Below are 25,458 nucleotides of genomic sequence, written 5' to 3'. Positions count from 1 at the left end.
TTTCCTATTCTTTTTCTTAATAAGAAAGTGAAACTTTACATTCTACACAGTGACCAGCTAAGAAAAAGCATCTTCCAGGGCAAAGCAAGTCACTGCACGAACAGCCTTCCCACAGTGTCCTTCAAATCCTCCAAAGGATCTGATAACCTGTTCTCAGGGCCGTGCGCTTGAACTCCTGTCTCGTAAGTGTTCTGCTGTTAAATTCTCCCCTCCGTATTCCAAAGACACAAACCAAGCCCATCTATCACTGCAGTCATGTCAAGTGGGAATGAGGTGACCTAAAAATGTCGATGCTGTAGGAAGAGTCACTAGAATGATGTCCAGATACATGTGGTTTTATGTGTGTAGTTGAAGAAAGGACTGAAAGGAACACGTGGATACTGTCTTATGTGTCTTTAAAAGTAGAATTTACTTAAGGTTTCTTTGTGGTACCCCAGAATACTTTATAACTTAAACCCCAAATGATATTTGACTTGTCAAGGTTTTTATATCCAGAAAGCTTTAAATGTGAAAAGCTGTTTTAAAGACACGTGCACACAGCACTTTACTGTGCTTCATGGATCTCCAGCTCTGTACTGCCTAAAATTTAACTACCTTTGTCCTCAGGAGAGACTCGGAGACTTCTCTCAGCAGAAGTAACAACCAAGCAAAATCAAAGCTCTAAGTGCTACATTTGGCAAATCTATAATGGTTTCTTTTTCCATTTACTTATGAAATTAGTGCCTTTTTTATTTAAATAATATCAAAATAGTGTCTAGTGAGCAGCCACACACAGAGAAACAACACAAACTAACACTGTCCAGGAAAGATTCTGCATCAGCAGTGAGGACTCACTGACCACAGCTGAACACCAACATCCTTCCAGCAACATCAGTCTCCAGAGAGAGTGTGTATAGATGTACACACAAGGGTAAGAATTATTTGGTTTGGCATTTTAATAACATCATTAATAAATGTTTACAGTGGCAAACATTAAAAAAAATCAATATGTAAAGGAAATTACAGATTTAAATAAGAGCTTTTTGAGTTGTTTCACACCTCGGTACATTCCTTTAAGGCAGTTTTATTCATATCAAAGCATTATTTACACACACATCATCACCTAACTCCACGAATCACACGTGAGCTGCTTTGCTGGGGATGCAGCCTGTCTTGGGAATAGCCACAAGGCATGTTGGGAATGATACTAAATCCTCTGCGGACCCTCAGCAAAGTAAATCAAACTGACCCACTGTACAGCACTACAACCTGTTTGTGATCCGGAACCAGCAGTGACAGCTCCGGCAGTGCTTGAGGGGAAAGCAGTGTCTGCACCTCTGTTGTACACACAGTGCCCAACAGCCGCCCTGGTCTTCCCCTGGGAGATGGTGTTTCAGAACACGTGAAGCAGCTCCCTAATTAAATTGACATGGTTATTGTATTTGATGGGCACAGACTGGGAAGATTAAGAAGGAAAGAAAATAATTGGAACTCCTCAGAGCATGGAGAGCTTCCTGACAGCTCCTTTGCTCCATGATGTCTGCAAAACAAAGTGCTGCGAGAAGCAGATCCCCATCTCTCAAACACCAGCACGTCTCTGGTGCTGGGCTTGGCTAATTCAGCAATCACAGCCCCAGATCCCACTCTGAGGCCTCTGTGCTGATGCAGGTGAAGTGAGTGAAAACCCACTTCCACTGGCACAGACAGGACCGGGGTGCAGGGGGAATTCTGCCCCCAGGCTCTGGCTGATTCTCTTGTACGAGTAAACTTTGTGTAGGTTTTTGGATGGGGGTTCATTTCTAACACCCGTTATCAGTTAATGAGTACTTGTAACCCTGGCTGTGATTGCACCGGTGCTTTAGGGAGGTGTAACAACATGCAGAAAGCAAGTGTGGAACTTGTGATGGGTGATCTGGTAAAACTTAATGAACACAGAAAGGAGCTGAGCTAATAAATGAACCATCAGGAGATGCCCGTGGGCCAGAACTAACACAGCCAGTCGTGGTGAGGGCAGGCTATGTGCGCCCAGCAGTGCTGCTCACAGAGAAATGCCTACCACACAGTCTGGGCAATGCACTCTTGCCCAATAGGTCCTGAAGGATCTACCTGAACCCACACAGCTTCTTGGATCCCATAAATACAGCCAGTGTGGCTGTTACTGTGTGGCTTGGGATGCCCAAATCCCTCTCAAAACGCCCCTGTACCAGTTACAAGGTGGGGAACTGAGCTCCAGATTCCAACTAAAGCAGCCAGCCACTGTGGAGCTGGACACCAGGAACACTGCAGGCTTCAGATCCTCCTGGGATTGCAGCTCTGTGTGGATACTCCACAAAACACCCCCTGCTTCCGCTGGAACCAGTGAAAAGCTTGGCACTGAGAGTGAGGGACCAGAACTGGATGCCAGTGTGAGTTGGTCACAATAAGCCAGGGATTTTAATGGAACACCAGAAATGTCTGCAGAGGAAGAATGGACATTCTGTGGGTGCAGAGCGGTGCAATTGGTCCTGTTTTCACTTAAAGACAACTAAAAATGTTTAAGCTCTGCAGGAAAACAATCCCAGGCTGAACCAAGTATTTCTGTTGTAAACTCAGAACATTCTGTGATTCTGTGCAGATCTGGATCTTTTCGGATATTTTATCATCAAAGGTAGCTCAGAAGGAAGTCGCTTTAAGGAAGAAAACCAGGAGAATTTCCTTTTAAATCTTCTCCAACTTTCCTCTTTTTACCCTTTTTGACCAAATCTCAGTAAAATGAAATAAATTAGGTGCTTTTGAATTTGCTGAACTGCATCTTCTCTCCAGTGAAAACAATTCCATTCCAACTGTCCTTGACAGCTCGAGGCGTTATAAGTGCTAAACCCTGCAAACACATCAGCTTACCTTCACTTGGGTGAGTGGAGATAGCTGGAGGTGAAGTTACCCGCATGCCTGTCAGAGGATGGGATGTGAGGAGGTTACACAGCTAACCCGTTAGAACTGGAGCATGGGTGTGCTTATGGGGTTGTAGTCAAATACAACTACAGCAAACTCATTTTGGCTCTGCTTGCAAGTTCACATACACATCCTGCGTGCTCTCCCCACGGGCTTTCAAGACGACAAATATATGCAACCACTGAATGTACCAATAACATTCGTCGACTTTAATATAAATCAATGATGAACAAAATGTATCTTGCTAGTAAAAGATAACGTTAAGGGGAACCGATTGTAAAATGCAGGTGATATTATTTACATTTCCTTTTTCTGCCCTCAAGAAACCTCCTAAAGCCACCACCAGCTCACGTCGAAGGACAAACAAGTGAATAAAAGGAGTCAGTACACACACATCGTGAGACAGTTTGATCCTGGCAATGCCACTTGCTGAAAACAGCCTTGTAGTAAAAGAAAAGGCATAGAAAAATCATACCCGACACGGTCCTGTCGGGAACATCTGAACATACACTCGCGCAGTAACGGGGGGAATGTGAGGAACACAACTGACAAGCGTTCTCTGTATCAATACGATCATCCCATGGCTCCCACGTGTTCGTCACTGAACTCTGTCAGGTTTGTAAACATGGTTGTTTTTTTCCCTTGCAGAACGCAACAAAAATGAGCAGAAACGTTTTAAAGAGCAATTTCATGCAGATTACGCTAACCCAGTAAGGCAGTGAAGTGCCAGTAAGCGGGGAGGGGTTTGGAGCTGTATTTACAGTCAATTCCAACAAAATACTAGAGCGGTTTAGGTGTACAGAAGAGAAACTGCTTGTTAGGGGGGTTTTTGGCTAATTATTAGCAGAAGCTTAAGCAAATCAGTGGCTAAATTCATAAACAAAGAGGAAAGAAGTATTTTTATTTCTCCTTTTTTTTTTTTCCACTGGAGGAAATTCTTGAGACCTCAACATCCTTGGTCCTTAGGGAGAGATGAGAACTGTCCTTTAGTCAGTAGATCTTAACAGTGCAATGTGCAATAATTCCTAAGACCATCTACAAGTTTCCGGCAGCAGACTCCAGTAGAGCTCCTTGATTCAAGGAAGGAAGGAGGAAGGTAGGTAGGTAGGTTTTTATTTCTTGCCTGCTCTAGTCACGAAGAAGGTATAAAATTTCCCTTAATTCTTATTACTGATTCCTACAGTTGCTGTCTTGGTACTTCAGATATAAAGGCTTCATACTGAGATACTGAAGGACACTTTTCTCTCTGCGTTCAGTTGAAAGGCGGAAAGAGAAAAGAACATAAGAAAAGCTTAAAAGTGGGGAAGGATAAAATACAGGAGTTAAGTCACTAACAGAACTAACAGCACTAACAGCATGCAGCAAAGGGGGTTTCATGGAGTCAAGAGGACAGGATGCCAAAGACAAGCTTTGTACAAAGGCAGTCTCCTTGTGCTATGGAACACTGTTCTGTTAAACTGTCCTTTTAGATGTATCAGTCCCTTTCTAAGAACTGACTTCAACATTACTCCTTTCTTTAACCTTCTTCCTCGAGAAATATGAGAAATAAAGTGAATGTCATTTTCACAGGCAGAAGGCTGATGGGATGATACTCCCTTTCCTACACAGGCAAAACAACTGCTCGTAAACCATCCTGCTCTGGCCTAACCAGTAAGCGAGACAGAAGCCAGTTAAGCAAGCAGCATTTACAACTGGTTAATGCAATGTGCACTTGTTCTCATAGGTAATGCTGTTAGTTTGTTGTAAATGAAATTAATCTCATTTACGTTTTGGGCAGGAAACTCACCACTTGGCCCACAGCTCAGGTAGTGGGTAATAGAATTAGGAGCTTTGTTGCTCCCTAGACCTGCTTTTTGAATTTCTGCTTTCTGGGATAGCTTCCACATCTGCAGAGAAAAGCATTTCACGTTATTCATTGTGTTGACCAGGACATGAAAATAAACCCCTCATGCATTAAAATACATTCTACTCATTAGTAGAGCAAAAGGATACACTTAAACATCTTCTTTGTTTGTTTATAGAGGAAAGGACAGAGGAGAGGGATGGAAGAAACTCACTGGAAGCACTTGCTCAACCACACTTGTTACAGTTCATCCTAGCAGTCAGAATAACCAGGTACTGTTCTCAAAGCCACAATCAGATACACTAACCCTAAATGCCTGTATGAAAAGGAAACGAACACAACCCAATGGAACCCACGCTGACTGAACCCAGCAGAGCAAGGACTCATCTGTGTTCATCAGTTCTGCAAAACACAGAATTTGCATGCAACAGCATGAACGTGCAAAATGCAGGACCTTGATTTACTACGCACTGCAAGCAAAGCATCGAGCAAACCTTAACAGCAAGCACATCACTGAGCCTGAACAACACAGCCTCTTCTGGCCAGCAGCCACCTATTTAGTGTTTGTCATTACCATGCAAAGCCCTAAACTCTTCAGTTCTAAAGGCAGCAGGGACCAAGGAATGAGCAAGGGCACCATCTGCATGGCTAAGGAGTGGCAGCAGTTTGGTCTGAAAGGAACCTCACAGCTTCTTCCACTGTTTGAGCACAGACCACAAGAGGCATCCATGATGTTATTGTTAAGGAATAAAAAAGGAAGGAAAAATAACCCTTCTGTACAGAAAACATTTGCTTTCTCTCCTATGTAATAAAGAAACATTGACAGTTTATAATCCAGAGACACTAAAAGCTCTAAGCAGAGTGCATCTGCTGCTGTGCTGAACTCCGTGGAGCAAACCCAGGAGCACAGAAAGCTGTGCTCAGAGCTGAAATGCAGTTCATTAGAAGGTTATAAACCATGCCAAATGGCACCTTGACCTGGACAAGGTGAGTCTAGAACTCCTGTAGAGGATACGAGGCACTCATGTTCCAAGGCACTAACAGTTATTCTGAAGCCCTTTGGGTTTAAGAGAGCAGCTGTGTTAATGCTGCCTCCCCAGTGGGGTAACGTAAAACACAGGCTAAAAGGCATTAGAAGGCATAGATGTTCACTGCCAGGTTTGGTTTGTTTGGAAATGAGATGGTTGAAACTGCAGTGCTGCATGGGCAGGGGCTGGAAACTGCATATCCAGTGCCTGGACAGCAGCTTTACCTTCACTCTACTGGGGTGACCTCTACAACTTCTCTTTAGACATTAGGCTTGCTCCTGACTACAGTCAGGGTTCAATGCTGGAGGGTTTGCAATGTATCTGGAGACAATACTGTCAGGGTTTGTAGCTGTGACAATCTAAGGACCTGAGCAGGACAAAGCTGGCAAACGAGGGAGTATCATGCACTAAAGCTTACCGATGTCTCGGACAACAGCAGCTGATCCAAGGAGGAGATACCACCGCAAGCTACAAACCTTGTTCTTATCCTAACAAGCAGCCTCGCTGCAAGACACAGGCTTGCAATCAGTTAAGCAGATGACATAGATACTGGCAGCACAGTGTGAGTTTATAGTAAGTACTCTGAGAGCTCTATAATGCCTTAAATAACGCACAAAATGTGCTATGCTCACGTCGCTTTAGCACTGTTCACCTCGGAGCTAATTCCAACACAGAGAGAGATTAACAGAAATGAAGTCGAGTGACAGGGCCAGAGAGCAGCACACTGTGCTGTGAAATGCAGATGGTATCTCAGATTTGGGGTTGGGGTTTTTAACAGTGAGATAATTCTAGTGGGAGCTCGGCAGTAACTGCCAGCTCGCCTGAGCAACGCTGATCAGGCCTGTATCAAGGGATGCCTGCAGCCATGGGGAAGGATGGCTGCTGCACCTTGTGGAACAGTCATTTTATCCTGCGCAAGATGTCTCTAAAACATCCCAAATTCTGCCCCCGTTCCTTTTCCCCACCTTGGAATGGAGCTGGAGCTCTGGGAAAGGCTATCTCCCTGTTCTATTAACAACTCCCATGTTTGACATGGCCATTTTCTACACTAAGATATGGGATGTGTCTGCTGCTTCCCCTCAAAGAGCAGTGAATTTGCTCTCTCCCTAGTGAAAGGCTCAGGAATTAAAGCTCCGGCAGTACCATGAGTGCCACAGAACCGCTGGCAAAAGAGATTAGAATGTAAAACTCAGAATATGGCATTGATTATTTCCAGTATTGGAGATTTGAAGTATTTCTCCTCTAGATATATTGTCATTCAGGTGTTTATAGCATACGTAATGTTTGCCTACTGTAACTGTTGGTAAGTACAGCCTCTGGCAATAAAGGCCGTATCTAAAGCCTCATAAATGACAATTTAAGTATGACACCACTTTAAACTGTTATATATATTACATTATATATATATATATATAGTTATATATTCACCATAGAGAGGTTCCAAGCCATTGCAGCCACAGGGGCACATGAAGCAATTCCTTTTTAGCATTTCTCTGTAGTTGGTCATTTGGGATTTAACAAGTTACTCACTTCAGCATCCCTATACTCATATAACTTTACAAGTGATGTCTTGGTGATTGTGTCTTATATTTAGCTGTGTTAATGTAACAGTTATCCCTGTCACACATCTTCTTTTGTATTGTATTAGTGTTACTTCTATTCAGAAGAAAAATGAGCTTCCACCATGATCAATACAGGTTTTTATTACCACACATCACAAGGGGTCTCCTGTAACTCCGTTATTTGACTCCTCATAAACCATACACTTCACCACAGTTGTACACCAGGCGTGGAGAGACAAAGCATACAAAAAGGAAGAGGTGGAAAGGGTCATTTTTTCATTACAAGTGCTGTGTATCATGTAAGTATTTACCTCCTCTTCCTAAGATTTATTAGGATTATGAATGGTCTTTGCATTTATTAATGTTCAGGTAATTTAATAACTATGAGCAGTAATTCATGTTTATTGTGCAAGCTGGAGGCATTGAATTATGGGGCTGTAACTTGTTCCTTGTGCAAAGTGCGTTTACGCCAGGCCATGGCATCATGGAATCTCTCTAACCACTTCTTTTCACTACTATCTCATTTACACAAGAAGAGGGGCTGGTATTTTTACTGCAAGTACACCCTCAATGTGTTACTGTTACATCTGAAGAGTCCTGGTTTTGTACTGGAATTGCTCTCGGTGCCATTTGTGGCAGTGCAGCATGCGACTGGTTTGACATGCATTCAGTAACATACAGGGAGAAACCAAAGTATCTGTGTGATGCGTGACAAATAAAACCATAGCTTGCATTATAAAGACTTTTCAAGGCATGCAGAATATATACAGTGCAATTAATGGTTCATGCAGACTTTGGTGAGGTTACAATTCCACATTCAGACATGCTGGAGTACACAAGTGAGCTCTACCAACAGCCACCCGCAGATCTAGCATGGGATTGTTCTGTCATTGGAGTGAGATCTCTTGAGTCCAGCGGACACTGAGCAGAACACCTATGTGTTGTGTGAGACTATATAGATATATATTTAATAACACAACTTCCTTATCATACACAGCCATACTCGTACCACACAGTTTTGTTATCCTCAGAAACCAGCAGTGGGGATTCAGCCTCACTGGTGCTCACACACGGGGTAGGAACAAGTTCACCACTCAGAGCTGACCGTGGGTCCCTACGAGCAGGCTCCTGGGGAGCAGGAGGCTGCTCTGGATTCTTGGGCACTGATCTAAATGGTGATGGATTTGCCTGCCCACTTGGTTTGGATGTAGGTCTGTGAGGCAACCCACTTATATTACTGACTAATTCAGTGTTAAGGGATACAAATGGCTGAGCCACAGTGAGCGACCCTGTGCTGTCGCCACCACAGGACTTATCATTAAACACACTTGAGCTTAGCAAAGTTCTCTCCCGAAAATTTGACCTTTCCATCCTGGAAGCTTTAGGTACATCAGAGTGACATCCTACAGCACGGGGCTTAACTGCAGTAGCTGCATCGCTCTGTGGGACGCAATCTACTCTGTAAGCCACACAGTGAACAAAAGGAGAGGGTAACTGGTGTGCTGAGTACTCACTAGAGGCCGATGGAACGCTCCTGTCGGCGGTGGCTGGCGCTGGATCCACTGATACAGGCTGCCTACTGTCCTTAGACAAGAAGTCATGAATGCTTGTCCTTCGGGTGGTGCCTTCTGCCGTGGAGATGACGCTGCTGGCACGAGGTAAGGTGGCGTAGGGATTGCAATCGCGGGACTGGCGCTGGGAAACGCTCCCCTGGAGCTTTTCCTTCACGGATTTGGCCTTCCCTTGGGTGCCTCCCGTCAACTTCACCGGAGAGCTGGCGACGGTGGGGTCGTCGCTCTTCCGAAGGCTGGGCCTCACCAGCTGCTCTGGCTTTAGGGAGCGTCCGTCTGAGAAGTCAATGGTGGCTTTGACACTCAGGGATCTCACGATGCCACAACCAGCAGACGGCTGCTTCCTCAGCTTCTCCTTCCCTGCCAGCTCCGAGGACTCGGATAAGCTCCTCATCACTTCATCTAAGAGATTCTCTTCGCTTGCTGATTTCATCTGTCACAAGGGTGAAACAGGAATTTATACACTGGAATTCTCACCTTTGTGGACATAAACGGAGAACAACTAAAAGAACTTCAGCTTCTCAGATCTAAAAGTAGCATTAGCTGTTTATGGTACATGCCACTGAGTCCTCTGTACAGCTTACAAGTACCCTGAAAACCAGAGCACAGCTTCTCTAACACTGATTAACTCAGCAACTCATACGCTGAAAAACTCCACCTTCTCACTCACTTGCCCTGTGCCATCACGCACTGATACTTCCTGAACCATTTCATGTGGACTCATTGCAACTGACACTGATCATCTGGAGCTGAAAGCTCAAATTCCTCCATCACTCAAATAACAAAGGCAAAAACCTCCCACAGCAACACAAAGCACAGAACTTTGGGGCACCCGCAGTGCCTCCGTCTGGACCAGAGAGCTCCCCATTGTTTCTTGAAAGAGTCAATTTGGGAGGAATTCAGCTAAAAGCACTAAGGAAATACTCTGGCAGGAGACTGGGAAGAGACCTCCTGAATCTCCTTGCAGCCTGAATGGTTTTATGATGCTGTGAACGGGTCTGTGATACACGAACAGCAGTGGACAGATGACACAGGTGGTTTCTGCTGCTTCTATTGCCAGAAGAGTATTGTCTAATGCTCAAACCCCCAAATCCTTGTCAGAGACTCCACAGGTGAGAGGTCACTGGAAGGATCTAGCAAAAAAAACCCAGGAACTCAGTTCCAGATTCAAGTCTGGAACCTCTGACTTCCCCAGTCAATTCAGATGTGAATGTGTGTTCTTCATTTTCAACTGTGGCATTAAAAGCAGATGGATTCTGGTCCTCTCTCAGGACAGGGCCTAGTCACAGTAATGGGCTTGCTTTATCCTACAGCTCTTCTGGCTTTTGGACATCTCTACTACTCAAGAGCTACTGAAGAAGCAATTGGAATACTAAGGGACTTTGGGCTTTTAACAAACTGCCACCAATTGAAAGAAACATTCTCTTTGCCTTATTCCTCTCAGATTTCAATGAGCTCCAAGCTCTTCATTTTTCTGCCCAGTTGAAAGATGAATCTGAGGCAGACAAGAGCCCCTCCTCAGGGAATGAAGTAAAGCATCATCCGCTTACTGCGGACAAGAGCTGAATGGGAAGTAAACCCACTCTGAGCGCGTGGCCTTCACCTGAGCTCTGGTGAGTGCACCAGCTCTCAGTTTTGTGCACCAGAGATGGACCTTCCTACCCGATTCAGTAACCCGGAAAGAGTTAAGCTGCAAAAGCCCAACTGATCTTGTGTGTAATACAGTGAGTGCTGTTTATTGGGATGCTGTCCACACCACTCCTTAATGCAGACACAGTCAGTAACTCCACACAGTTTACAGCCACTCTACTCACTCCGAGTCTTCCACTGACTGTGCAGGGGATAACGTAGTGAAAGCATCCATTAAACTAACCTCGCTGGAGGAACTCTTGTTGCTCTCTTCCAGGAACTGCTGCAGGGTCACGACTTCGCTGCCAGGGGAACCCGTTCTGAGGTGCCTGCCACGAGCATCCAGCGTCTCGGGCGTTCTCTGCTGCAGCACAGGGCTAGACCTCGTGTGGCCCCGCAGGTACTGAATGGGGCTGCTGCTGCTGCTGGACCACGCCTCGTGCTCGTGCAGCAGGCTGAACTCCCCGCTGCTGTGGCTCTGGGGCCTGCTCTGGTTGTGAATTGCACCTGCTTTGGGGCAAACGGCATTCAGTGATTCCATAGGAATATATGGGAGCTGTTGAGCAGTACAACCAAACCCACATCTGGAACAGCATCAGATTCAGTTAACAAAGTCCACTTAAAACACTAAATCCAGTTTAAAATACTAAAGTCAGTTGTCCTTTCTTACTCAAACCAAGCAGATTAACACAACTGCACTCCCCCGACTTACCTCTTACAGCCCTTTAAACATCATGGGGGTTTCTGAATACAACCCCTAACCCTCACTTATAATCTGGGCCTCCACCTATGTAACATCATATTCCAAGGGGCTAAAGAGGAGCCCCCATTCTTATTCAGCATCGCTGTGAGGCACATGCTCTACTGTACCAGTAATGAGTTGTACATTAAATGAAATACAAAGCATGGAATGGACAGAAAATGCTTTCTTAAACACAGTTCTTCAACGAGGACAATTTAGGAATGCTGATTCTCCCACAGCTTCTGCTGTTACTTCTAGTTTATGACAACCGTGGCCTAAAGGAAGCACACGGCATTCAATGCAAGATGGATCCCACAGCACCAATTCTTTTTATTGCTCAGTCATTGTGAATTGCTTGAAAAACACTGATGAATAATCAAGTATTTCCTATGCCGTGTAACTCCCGAGGAATGAAATTAACTTTGGAGAACAAGATCTCCAATGCTGTACAGAAAACGGGGCGAGGAGAACCCCAAAGACTCATGGAACAGACACAAATTAAACTAATAAACCCAGGAAACGAATAAACTAATCCAAATCTCAAGCTGGCATTCGCCTCTGAGCTTCCAATCTGATACTGTTCAATAAATGCAAACCCACTAGTATTAAATGAAGTCTTCAGTTGGCAGCATTCTAGTCTCCAGCTAGAGATTATTATTCCCATTATAACCAAAAATGTCTCAGGACTCGTGATCTATGAAATTTATAAACCCAGGGATGTTATCCATCCTTTAGAAACAAATACAGATGACAACAGGCCAGTACTGTCCAGTTTGTGTGTTACACACAGAGCTTTACAGCAGTAAAACCATAATGGAGCAATTCCTTGCTTCCAAATGAGCCATTTTACAGTAATCTGGGGGAGTTGTTATTTTGTAACCTTTTTCCCTGAGTTAGGTTTGGTTTACAATGGTTTGTAACTTATGTACCAATACCACCCCTGTAATATTTATGAAAAACATAAGTTGTATTAAGTATCCTTTCCTAATTTGAGGAATAAAGGCTATAAAACACCTAAACAAAATCAATCTGTGGTGTTTAGTGGGAATTCTTTTATCTTTTACTTATTTTAACCGGTAATAGATGATCTTACAGAGAAAACAATGGACATGAAGCACGTATGTGAATTCACCTACAGCATACCTTTGATTTCATGGAGTGAAGCATTGTTATTGCTATTGCTAGTGGATGTTCTGCCACTATCAAGGCTGGCTGGTCTGGAAGCTAAATGGGAAATGAGGAGACAGGATGAGGAACCAAGTTTTAGCGGGTGGCACGGCACCTCCACATTCTGCTCACAGAATGCTCAGAGGCAGGATCATGCACTACTGCACAGGCTGAGCATGCCCATTGCCAACAAAGTGGTTTCTTACACATCAGAAAGCGAAGGGATTTCCAGGCAGCCCAAGAGGACACTTTAGGAAAGGGCACTACAGGAATAGTAAAGGTACGAGGGAGAGGAAAAGAGAAATAGAGAAACAGAGTGCATGTTTAGAGTAGAACCAGGCTGGTTAGTGGGAAACCAGGGTCTGGAGGTGAAGGGCGTGCAGCAAGCGGCTGGTGAGCAGGTCACTTACAACAGATTTGACAAGGAACCTTGCACAGAGTTGAAATGCCACCGACAGGAGGAGCAAGAGCATCTGCACAGATAACGGCCTGCACTCCTATGCAACACAAGGAAACGCGCTGTTACTGTCCCCAGAAAGGTCTGTGCTCCTGCTCATTTTAAGTATTAAAGCTTCACTTCTACATATTCTATCGCAGCTTTCATTTCAAGCGTGGCTTGAAGGAAATGGCTGTATGAAATACATGACAAATTTAGGTTTCACCAAAGGATAAACATTTGAATAATCAGGCCAGATTCAGATTTGGGTTTAAAATGGCTTTTAGGGTGGAAATCATAACTTTTCTTTTACTATTAACTCCAAATGAATTCTTAAAGGGAAAATGTTTTGATCCTGTTCAGATGCACTTCATAGATACTTTCTACTAGATAGAATATCTACTAGAGATACAGAATATCTGATGTAGTAGTTAAGAAAGAAAAGAACAATCTGAAGAAATGAGACTACACATTCAAGAGAGGCAAATCACAGAAAGCATGCTCACTCCTAACCATGCCATTCACTCTTCCTTGCAAAGTTGGTTAACATTCACATAATGTATCCTTAATTCAGTTAGTTAAAGTTCACCTCTTACCATGGACTCTCGATCCTGTACTAGAATCATCACTAATACCTTGTGGACTTACATCTTCATAGGACGTGGTATCTATACACAGAGACATAAAAGAAGATGTAAAATGAAATAAAATGATTATTGAAATATGTAAAACATACTGAGGCATTTTTCAAACCAATCCAGTTTTACTTAGGTAACACACTGTAGGAAAACCCCACCAACACTTTATATAACTACAGTTATTAAACCTATGCCACATCTTAGCACTGCAACTCAATTTATTGAAGTTGCTTTCTGTGGAATAACTTAAAATAGAAGTAAACCCAGTATTGACACAAAATTGCTGTTACACACAGTCACGGCACGGTGCAAAAAGCTTCTACCTATACCTTTATTATTTAGCAACTGCTTGGATCTGAAGCCTGCAGAAGAGTTGACAGCTGCAAAGTTGATAGCTGTAGTAGAGAAGGCCATAGCTCCCAACTCCTTCCTCCTTTTACCCGCAGATATATCATCAGGACCCTCCAGATGCTCAGAACTACCTGTCCATTGTCCTCCTGCTAGGACCATGGACTGCACCAGGTCATTCATGGCTGGGATGCAAATGAAAGCAAATGATCAGCGTGGTCAATGTATTCGCTTCTGGTCTTACTTTGTACTGCAAAACGTTGGACAGTTTTCTAAGCATTAAAGCACACTGAATACTGGAAGATACAAGCACAAGATCATCCGTGTTATGACATGCAATCAGCTCAATGAGTGAGGAGTGGTGTAAGTCAAGCAAATCCTTTCAGCTCAGTATGGGTCTTAAAACTGCTTTTACTACGTATAACTGCCATGCTTGTGCTGCAGTATGCATGTTAGAAGCTTTGATTCACTGTTTGCAATGAGAAAATGGAATGGAGAAGGATAAAATGGGCAAAGGTGTAATACAACATGATGTCAACAGTGATACGGGATCCTTGTACAGTGCAGGTTACTGCAGGGATACTGGATTTCACATAACAACAAATAAAAGGGTCTGGAAAAGATGACATCTGATGATATTCCCCTTCACTGCACTATAACTAGAGAAAATTGTCCACCCCTCATTGGGAAACCAAGTAAATCCACTCAGTACAAACACTTTGGCAACAACAACAACTGATGGATACTTGCAGAGTGACAGACCACCATAGAGCCTCGCACTATCTTCTACCCTTTCTTTAAACAAAAGATTACAGTGATTTCTTAACAAAAGGCTTATGAAATGTGTGACTTGCAACTACTGTTTAACACAGTGCACTGTCAGCTTATATACACATAGAGACATGTGTATATAGACAACTATGTATACAAATCTATGCAGTCACAATGCACTGAATATATATATGTATGTGCATGTGTGTGTGTGTAGTGTTGGGGGGGGGTGTGTGTTCACATATATAAAGTATTCAGTGCCAAGCTTTAAAAAAAAAGGGAAAAGCTCCAGCTCCTTGTATTGTAGCAGGACTGGCACATTGCAAAAGAGGAGGTAAAATACAGCGCAGTCCAGGGAGAGGTTAGTGAAAAATTAGTAATGGAAGCCAGTGTAGCCATTGAGAAGAAGCTGAACTGTCAGAAAGTCTTACACATGGAGCGACGGTAGAAGGCCTTCATTTTGTCTTTTTCCTTCGGTCTGTTCCTCAAAAAGGGCAGTCTTTTCAGTGTAACCACTTTAATGTCATAGCATGAGGAAAAACGGAAACAGGGAAATGAAAGAAAAAAGGGGAGAAGAACAGATGGAAGTTAAATGTTGAAACTAAGGACAGAAATGAATGTCTGAGTTTAAGCTATGCTACACGCTATCGTTCGCATGCTTCTGTGTGACAATGGCACATGAAAGCTACACTGAAACATGAAAGCTACACTAGGAAAACCTTAACAACCTCAGAAATGCACTGAGAATAATGGTGAAGATGTAATACAGTTTGAAAGTTAAGTGCCAAGCTCTTGGAAAACATACAGGTAACTCTGCAGACTCTTATAGAAATTGAGGATTATCTAGCTTTTACTGTGAAAAACTAACATTTCTTGAACATAAAGAAAATGTGAAGCAAAAAAAGCTTAAATTAAAGCAACTAAGTACAAATTCCGCTTTAAAATCTGTTCACACCATTATTGTTTGAGATTAAGCACTCCTGTAATGCCTTGCCCTGCATCTCTAATAGGACCCAACCCATTTGCTACATTGTGTGCTAACTGATGACTTTGGTTTATCTACTGTCTTTCTGGAATACGACATGGACCTGATGTTCAATCTACTGCTTGTGTGCAGTGATTGTAGTAATCCACTTCAGATCTGTAACAGGAAAAGGAAAGTCAAGGTTTATGGGCTGGAATTGGATTGACCAAATCTTTTAGCTGAAATACGAGATTTAGAGAAAAATAGAAGAATTAAATCCAAATGTGAGTGTTGCTGTAACATTTTGGGAGGGCTAAGAGAAAACTGGGATCTATTCAATATATATAAAATACCAGAAAAGAGAGTTACAATTACAAATAGTATTGCAAGATAGAGGAGGGGGAAGCCCAAGTGAATCTACTGCTTAGATTCAGCTCTCCTGCACTAGTAACACTTGCTTTTCCAGTCACCAGATAGAGGCATCAGCCAGCTGCCAAGCACACAGAAGCCACATGCAAACGACTGGCATGGAAAGATCCATAAGGAAATCCAGCATGGAATTACCAACCAGCATCCTTTATATGCAGGTCTGAAAGCTCAAGAAGATCTGCTCATTTCAGTCTCCCTCAAGTCACTCTCGGGACATGTACTTTGTCATTTACACTGGGTTTCTGCATTACCAGCAGCTTGTTATGTAGCAGTTTGGTTTTTAGAGCATTATATATGTACATATGCATTTGTAAGTGCACATGAACTACCCTGAAAGAGAAGGACATCTCTCTCTCCATCTATACTGCAGAGGGATCTATAGTTCCAATCGCCCTATTACTCTGTGTTTGCACTTAGTGAATTATCCAATACAAAAGTATACAGTATTTGGGTATACATAATCTATACAAATATATTTTATCATGTACACAGACTTGTATGCACTCCAAAATAAGGAGGTATTTTGGTTTGGGTTTTATCAGATCAATAAAGCTTTCCTGCTCTTGTAGACCCTGAGGAAATAAGACAAAACCAACACAAACATGGATGCTGCCTGCTTCATAAGCAGCAAAGGCACTGCTGAACCTCACACAAAGGAGACGTGTGTTGGATATCTAACAGTATATAGAACTCTGCCAAAGGAGCATGAAGCACAGCATCAGACTAGGCTTCCAACAGGTAAATGATCAGGTTTAGCATTAATCCCAACAAACCAAAGAGGCAATCCTGCTCTGCTTTTTGCCATCATGGTGAAACATGATTCTTTGTGCCTTCTAACCCTTTATAGACAACCCCCCCATCACTCTATCTATCTTTATAGATATCTGATCCCTCTTCATTAAAAATGACCACCCAAACCTTACTAAAAGGCAGACAGAGGATGCCCAAGACTCGCTGAAGTCACCTGTGCTTCTTGTTCATTAACACAGAAACCTCCCAGAGGGTTGATTTATGACTCTGAGCAACTGCGCCAAAGAGAAAATTCCACTGCAACTATGGATGTCCTGGAAATCATCCATCAAAACCTGCCCCTTGGCAAAATGCAACCTCCTGGAGTGGAGCAGTTACCCAAGGGAATTCTGCATAGAATACAACTAAAGAAGCATCCTGCACAAAACCACTGGAATGGCCCCAAGCTACAGCAGGAACAAACAGACACCACAGTCTAGCTTAGGCAGCTTGAGCCTTTATTCCACCAGGCTTTAAAGCCAGGATGGCAGAAAGACTGTATCTGTCATAGTCAGCAGCTACTCAAACACCTCCAGTTCATCAGCTTTTCTTTCTCTTTTCAGTATTCTATGAACATGTTCTTGCTTCCTGAGCTGAGAATGAATGATGAGTACTGCGGAATTCCTCCACTGATCAGGACACCTCCCATTTTGTAATCTTCCTACTGTTTGCCACAAGTACTCTGGGGAATTCTGCAGGGACAGTATTAAAATCCTCCAATCACTTTGTTCCTGCCACAAGAAAATGCTAGGCAGGCATCTTCTGAATGCTTTGGTAGCAGAAAATGGAGCCCAATATACTACTTCTACTTCCACACGGTGTCCTCCCCTCCTTTCAAGAGCATCTCAAGACCCAAAAGGACTTGGAGCACTCTGAGACCTCAGGGGCTGTTGTCTCTGCAGAGCAGGGTAACCTGATTGTTGCTCCAAGATCACCTGTCTCTGTAAGGTGAGTGTTTCAAGGTCTCTTGAAAACATCTGCATCAGAAAGTGTCCTGCAGCAGGAAAGCAGCCTCCATCACCAGCTTCCAAAGCACAAAATCCACAGATCCCACCCAGAGAACGTATCTATCAGCAGTGCTAGTAGCAGGATAGTTCAGTCTGGAGTCAGTATCTCCTCCTGCTTTCTGTGACAAGGGATATGAGGTAGGAAACCTACACAGCTCACTTAGAATCATAAAATAGGGTTGGAAAGGACCTTAAGATCATCCAGTTCCAACCCCCCTGCCATGGGCAGGGACACCTCACACTAAACCATGGCACCCAAGGCTCTGTCCAACCTGGCCTTGAACACTGCCAGGGATGGAGCATTCACAGCTTCCCTGGGCAACCCATTCCAGTGCCTCACCACCCTCACAGGAAAGAATTTCCTCCTTATTGCCAATCTAAACTTCCCCTGTTTCAGTTTTAACCCATTACCCCTTGTCCTGTCACTACAGTCCCTAATGAAGAGTCCCTCCCCAGCATCCCTATAGGCCCCCTTCAGACACTGGAAGCTGCTCTGAGGTCTCCACGCAGCTTCTCTTCTCCAGGCTGAGCAGCCCCAACTTTCTCAGCCTATCTCCATACAGGAGGTGCTCCATCCCCTGAGCATCCTCGTGGCCTCCTCTGGACTTGTTCCAACAACTCCATGTCCTTTTTATGTTGAGGACACCAGAAGTGCACACAATGCTCCAGGTGAGGTCTCACGAGAGCAGAGCAGAGGGGCAGGATCACCTCCTTCGCCCTGCTGGTCACTCCTTTTGATGCAGCCCAGGATACGGTTGCTTTCTGGGCTGCAAGCGCACACTGAAGCCGGCTCATGTTCATTTTCTCATCAACCAGCACCCCCAAGTCCTTCTCCTTGGGCTGCTCTGAATCTCTTCTCTGCCCAGCCTGTAGCTGTGCCTGGGATTGCTCCGACCCAGGTGTAGGACCTTGCACTTGGCATGGTTAAACTCCATGAGGTTGGCATCAGCCCACCTCACAAGCGTGTCAAGGTCCCTCTGGATGGCATTCCTTCCCTCCAGCGGATCAACCGAACCACACAGCTTGGTGTCATCGGTGCAAGTTCATGCAAGTTCACGCCAGCTACTCTGTCCCCTGGGCTCTGGAGAACACCCATGATGTGTGCCAGTGACTGCCATATGGGGAATGTTAGCTGCTTCCCTTGGAACCACCTCCATTCCCAGACACAGGGGATCAGGGTGTAACAGAACCTGTCTCTTCCCATACCCAAAACTGCCTTCAACCACTGTGGAGAGCTACAATACCTGAGCACATGTGTGGACAGGCAGCAGCTTAAGAGGTTTTCTCTTTCTTGTAGCTTCTTTCAGTGGAAGCTGCTACTGCCAAGCCACTTCTTACAGAAGAAAGCCACAGTGTCCTGGTATCTGGGATTTACAGTTGTTGTTAAAGCAGGTTAAACAGACTGCAAAATGTGCACCGTTACTGGTGCTTCACACCAAGATTCTCTCCTGCTTCGTGAGATGCGAACTGTCAGCACTGAATTGGCACATCAGTCCTCCAAATTCTGTCAAAACCTGTGGTTTCCATGGCGATGTGTAATGGAGGAAGATTAGGATCTGGGATTAGATCAGCCCTTCCAGTGTATGGATAAATACACTGGGATGAAGGGGAACATGAACAAAGTCCATGGAGCAGAAATTAATGAGGTCTGAACAACTCCAAACCTCTTTGAGGATCAGCCATGGTAACTTCAACCGTGGCTCTACCAGAAGGTAACTGCACACTACAAGGTCCCAAGTATCATGCAGAGAAAACTGTCACACACAAGAGCCCTTCCAGAACATGAAATCACTGACACGGATGTGGATGGGCTGAACCAAAGCATGCACACTCTGGATTCAAGCTAACACACTTGCAAACACATCCACTGTAGCTTCAGCCACTCCCGAGTTCCACAAGACTTCAGTTGAGATGTAAAAGCAACAGTTGCTCATTTCAGTTCAAAAGTACCTGTTTGGAACCTTAACAGACCCTCACTGAAAAAGGCCAAGTTAGCAAGAAAGTGGTAAAATGTAACCTCAAACTTACTATTGTCTTCAGTTATTAAAAAAGTACTCACAAACTGGATTTTAAGCTCCCCTGACATAGTGGGTTTAGATGGTTTCAGCTTTGACTAAGCTTCTGCAACAAGTACAGAAGGAAAAATGCATCATCATGGCTACAATCATTTCTAACACAGCAAATTCAGAGCTGGCACAGAAGCCAGGATACCAATCTGCTTCTTCTGAAACCCAAGACATCACGTTTATAAAAGCATTGCAAAAGTGACTGTTAACACACACATAGCCTGATGCTTTTACATGCACAGCCAAAATGCTTTTGGTGCGTAACTATTAAAGGGAATCATTGCAACCTGACAAGGGGGATGCAATATTATCGCTCAAGTTGTGAGCAATTGGGCAGTTTATGATTCATGCCACGAGTGGATTACAGCAAATATAGATAAAAAATGGACACACTGCACAGAATATGGCCTTTTACAACGGGCATCCTAACGTGACAGCTGTTGGGCTCTTGCAAGGTGAGCAAATCGTGTCTGGAACACTGGATCTATCTCCATCTCTGTAACCCTCCTCAGTCTCCCTCAGCCCTTAACTCCAATCTTTAGGCTTCTTAACAGGTTATGTCTCTAAATTGCCTCTTCCTATTGCCTATTAAAACAGTATAGAAGTTCTCCATCACTGGCTTTGTGAGATGCTGGAGAAACACCTCCAGACAGATCTATCTGGCAGCTAAAGGATGGTAGCACAGCCACAGCTTGGAAAGCATGTCCAAGGCAAGGGGAAAGGTTCATGCTGGGGCGAGAGGGACAAACAGAAAAGGGTTCTAGTGGTGGCACCGGACGGTCTATCCAGGATTCTGCTTGCCTGACCCAGGAACAGCGCCTGCTTCAGCTTATCCCAGCACTGTAAATGTATTTTAGTATTCAGAGCTGAAGATATGCTAAGAACTAGATCCTGCCCAAACACAAGGAGTTTGCAAGAAGTCGGTATAAACCTGTTATTAATAAATGAATTCAGGCTTCACTCCTAAAGACTTAAATCCTCCAAAACACAGAGCCTTTTCCAGCACCTCTTAACTTCTAATCACATCAAAACCACATTTAGCCAAGGATTATTAATAGAAAAACAAATGGTTTGCAGTACTCACTGCTACTCTTTTTGGTGCCCAAGGTCTGCCCATCTTCCAGAGAGTTGGAGCCCACAGAGGAGCTGTCCTGACTGTCCTGGTGGGGCAGCTGCAGGAAGCCCTCAGTGGACTCTGAGCGGGTGGGTGTAAGAGTCATGGACTTGAGGCGCTCTCTGTTAACATCCTTCTTGGACTTTATCAGCTTCCTCATTTTCAGAGTGATCCAGTTCCCCCTTCTGTTACCAATGACAGAACACATCGATGGCATTAATAATACATCACTCATACCTCCAGACTTTTCTGCTCCCTTAAAGAGACCTTGATTTTCAGCTGGAGCAGAACAGGTATGCCATGGCTTAGACCTGTGCTTAGATCATGCTTATCAGTACCTTCTTGGTGGAGATGGCTCATAGAATTTATACTGATCCATTATCTTCTCCTCCAATTTCTCCTTCTGTCGCCGTAATTCGTTCAGCTTGTCACTGTTAACAGAAATCAATGATAATGCATGCTTCAAAAGTGCATGTATAATGTGTGAGTAACATGTTCCTTTAGATAGCTGTTCTCTCAAAGTTGTCACTTATGAGGAATTCTTGTATAAGACATGTTTCTGACTGAAAACTCAGGAAAGACACAGCAAACCAACAGTCTTACATTTAATGTTAGGATATAAACTTGAAAAAAAACCATTTGCTTTTATCACACAACAGAACTTTCCCCCTTTTTGAATAATAATAAAGCGCACAGAGGCTCTAATAGAATCATTTAGTCATGCACTTTTTCTCTCAAATTCAAATCAACCCAGAAACTTTGCCTGTAGCAGAATGAGGAATACATAACATATTTAGTCCCCATTTGCATCATCAGCAGTGAACTCAGTTGCACTGAGCCTTCAGAACCAGAAATGTGTTTGTAGTTTATCTGCTTTTCATACATAATTTGCATTTGTCTTTTAAAAAGAGAAACACTGCAGAATGCTGATTTCTATATGAAACAGAAGCTTTAAAGAAGTATCACCGTAACTGCCCTAAAGACAATAATTTCATTGTTTTAAAGACTCACATGTACTGCCTTTGCTCTACATGGAAGAGATCCTTGCTTTCCATATTCTGCTCAAGTAATGTTCTATTCTGTAGCATTAATGTCTGAATTTGATCTAGTAGATGTCTGTTTTCCTCCTCCAGATTTCCTTTAAGCTGGCTAAGCAGCTGTTAAAATACATGAAATGGCACATGCATATATATGTGAGCATATTTACACACAGAGAATGAGATTATCAAGAAAACTGAGGTCCACAAAGGGACTCACATCAAACAGAAAACTATATCATGACTCAACTGATAAAAGCCTCTTTGATGCTTTAAATAACTTAAATCAGTTTACCTAACACGAGCCCCGGTTTTTATATTGCCTGCACAACAGGCAAATTCATGTCTTCAGACCCACTTCATTATCTATAAACCCAGTGGTTAATTCTCAAGCACTTCATAAGGTTTCTATGAATCTAAAAATACATTTATATGAATATTACAGTGATACCAGTCATGATAAATAGCATAATTCCCACGTACCTCACACTGATTATTTAGCTTTGTCGATGTAATATCCAGTTGCTGGTACTGTTCTTTGAGTTTGGAAAACTCAGCTTCTAATCGTGTTTGTTCTAGTTTGGAATTGTTCAGTAGTGTTTTCAAATTCTTATGGTCTGTTTGGAGAACTTCATTGTCTCTCAAGAGCTGACTGTAGGTGTGAGTAAGCCTGGAATTAAAAGACATCATAAAGGAATATATGCAGACAGAAGGAAGCGTACTCACGTTTCAGAGGGAATGTGGGTAATGACACTTCTCTATGGAGCAGCTCTCTGCTACTCCATAGAACCCATATAACTGTTTCTTGCTATCACACACTGGAGGTAAGTCACCACAGTCTAACTTTCCTAGGTGTGCATTCTGATTTAAGCCAACCACTCCGGATTCTCTGTATGGTTAAAAATAAAGCAGGATTCCTAAATGCAGACATCACAACTGCTTTTAAGATCCCACTTACAATCCCATACAGGAATCTTACAAACGAGCTAGAATTTCTTCCCAACACAAACCAGTAATGAATAGGAACAATCCAAACTCTGGCAATGATGGATGTTCATACATTGATTCTGAGCTCCCTCTGTCCCTGCTGGGCCTAGCCATGTCCCTTTCTAAAAACAACCTCCAGCCTCTACTAATCCTCCTCACACAACACCAAAGGTAGGAGGCATTTAATTGTGAGCCTCTTTGCCAGATGAACAAACCTTAATGCCTCTGCTTGAGGGGAGAAGTATCATGCTATGTAAATACTACTGTTAAACCCAAGTACTTACAGCAAGCCATGTCTCAGTTGCAGGGGTCAAGCAGGGCTTTGCCACCCACTATGCTCCTGCTCCTACTGGTATTAACCTCAATTATCTTGTCCCTTAAGCAACTCATGCGGAGTGGTTTGCTCCCTCTGCAGCTCACAACCATGCTGCATCGTGCTTGGCCTGCCATTCCTGAAGACAGTATGTGGAATTCAGTATCCTCAGGATATAATAATTACATTTTGTGGGCTTGAGTTTGGTTTCTTCCTGTTCAGTCTTTCTAAAAAGACTGTACCACAGACCAACAAGAGGAGTTGCTGTAAGCTGTGAATTGTAAATGTCCTCAACTGCAGCATCAGGTATTAAGAGATGTGAGAGGATACAACACTTACTTAGAATGTACTAGCAAGTGCTCTGTATGTGAATATGTGTATTATTTTATGTGTAATATATTCCATATGCACCACTCTGTATGTGACTTCTGCTTTACCTTTCATTTTCATCACGGAGTTTTTTATACTCTGCTGCTACAGTTTCGTGCTTTTCATTTTGCTGCAGCATCTTCTCCTGTTCTACCTTGAGTACCTTCTCCAGTTCTTCCAGCTGCACCTTCTGTTTCAGCAACTGGTTGTACCTGCAAACAAAAACAATATTTCAGTTACTTTTTTGTGGAATGACAAGAAAATATGGAATTTTGGGGAAAAGTTTCAAAGTTTAAAGATCTTAATGTTGCATTTAATACTAATTTTATTCATAGTAGTTATACAGTGGCTTTTCCTCCGGAGATGCAGACTCTCATTTCACTTATGCCCATTAATATTTACCTATCTTCCAAGTCCTTATGCTCCACCTCCAGGTTTTTGTGTGCAGATTTCAGACTCCCATGCTTGGCAATCAGAGATTCGTACTCAGAAGCCTGGCGCTCATGCAGCTGCTCCAGTTTCTCATGGTCTTTGAGAAGTGAATCATACAGTGACTTCAGATCCTCACGCTCCTTGAGCACACATTCGTTCTCAGTTTCTAAAGCAGACTGCTGGATCAGCAGTTGTGCATTCTGGTTCATAAGAGATGTGCTTTGGGAGTTAAGGGTGGAATTTTCAACCTGCAGTCAGAGACATTTGACAAGAGTTGCAAGTGAATTCCACAGTCTGGATTATCCTTGTCTATCTCCTCCTATTGAGAGATTTTTTGAGCTTAATCCTTAGCATCCTAGCAACCTTCTAGTCATTGACATGGTGGGGAGGATATCAAATAATTATTTACCTTCAAATATCTGTTCAAGTGCTGTCTAGATGAGACACACGTTTTCCTGATGCGACTAAAATAAAATGAACTTTCATATTGGCATAGTTTGGGTTTTTTGAGTCTTTATTGTACAGAATCTCTATTGTTCCCACAAAATTCTTACCATACTCACATATTCTTTACAATGAGACTTCAAACAGTAGCATTCATTTAACAGAGAGTAAGGGAAATAAAACAACAGCACCTGCAAGGAGCCACCTGTATTCTGTTTTACTGAGGAACTGCCTTTCCTGGTTCTCTTCCAACAGCAGTAATGTCACTTGGTCACCATGTACGTGCTGTGAGAGCTGGTGTACAGTTTCTCCACTGATTATGTCAGAAGAGTATTCATGTCTATTAACACATCAAAGCCTTCAACAGTTGACAGATAAAAAAAAACCCAAAACAATAATAACAACTTTACTTTCTGTGCCTCTGGATAGCTTAACCTGAACTAATCACTGGAGATCTTAAAAGAATGGCTGATACTTAACATGCTTGTCATCTGACCTGTGTCAGGCTAGATTCCTTCTCTTTCCTATTCAAGAGATGAAAAACACGAACTGCTGAGGCTTCTAATGCCCTCAGGGTATCTATTAAGGGAAAAAGCCCAAAATCTATCACTCCAGTGCACGCTGTTACTAAGGAACAAATCCCTTTCTGTTGGAACTGCGGCATTCTTTGTTACAGATGAGAAAGCTGAACCCTTCACTGGAAATGAAGTAATGTCTGATGGCATGTGTATGCTGTGAAACTTCCCAGACTGAAGCCCCAGCTTGATGTAGCTCAGAATTCCCAGTTGTCCTTTAAGATATCTTTTCTCTTCTATGCTCCTTACGGGAACTGGAAGGAACAGTAGAATTACAGTTGCCTAAG

The 25,458-nt window shown here is 43.3% G+C and overlaps 1 protein-coding gene across 19 annotated transcripts in view; it reads right to left on the bottom strand.

Moving 5' to 3' along the window:
- Window positions 1-4,015: 4,015 nt before the first annotated feature.
- CCDC88A (coiled-coil domain containing 88A) overlaps window positions 4,016-25,458 on the bottom strand; it is an 83,767-nt gene continuing 62,324 nt past the window's right edge. For 3 of the 19 annotated variants that reach the window (XM_061356826.1, XM_061356827.1, XM_061356836.1), the window contains 14 exons: window positions 24,123-24,400; window positions 23,789-23,932; window positions 22,535-22,721; window positions 22,026-22,171; window positions 21,353-21,445; window positions 20,985-21,199; window positions 15,077-15,160; window positions 13,856-14,059; window positions 13,485-13,556; window positions 12,863-12,949; window positions 12,659-12,715; window positions 12,429-12,509; window positions 10,788-11,053; window positions 7,933-9,347 (listed from right to left, as the gene is read on the bottom strand). In XM_061356826.1, coding sequence (XP_061212810.1) covers window positions 8,331-9,347; window positions 10,788-11,053; window positions 12,429-12,509; window positions 12,659-12,715; window positions 12,863-12,949; window positions 13,485-13,556; window positions 13,856-14,059; window positions 15,077-15,160; window positions 20,985-21,199; window positions 21,353-21,445; window positions 22,026-22,171; window positions 22,535-22,721; window positions 23,789-23,932; window positions 24,123-24,400 — 2,931 coding nt within the window. In that variant the 3' untranslated portion in view covers window positions 7,933-8,330. Of the gene's footprint in view, window positions 4,157-4,696; window positions 4,797-7,932; window positions 9,348-10,787; window positions 11,054-12,428; window positions 12,510-12,658; window positions 12,950-13,484; window positions 13,557-13,855; window positions 14,060-15,076; window positions 15,161-20,984; window positions 21,200-21,352; window positions 21,446-22,025; window positions 22,172-22,534; window positions 22,722-23,788; window positions 23,933-24,122; window positions 24,401-25,458 lie in introns of those variants that run through there. The other 16 variants (XM_061356842.1, XM_061356843.1, XM_061356832.1 and 13 more) reach the window with 14 other exon arrangements.

This window comes from Neopsephotus bourkii, unplaced genomic scaffold (assembly GCF_033783945.1).
Source record: "Neopsephotus bourkii isolate Nb327-2 ecotype Australia unplaced genomic scaffold, CSIRO-AGI_Nbou_v1 NB_873, whole genome shotgun sequence".
NCBI lineage: Eukaryota > Metazoa > Chordata > Aves > Psittaciformes > Psittacidae > Neopsephotus > Neopsephotus bourkii.
The sequence above is the reverse complement of the archived record's forward strand: the minus strand, read 5'-3'. Positions and strand labels throughout refer to the sequence as shown.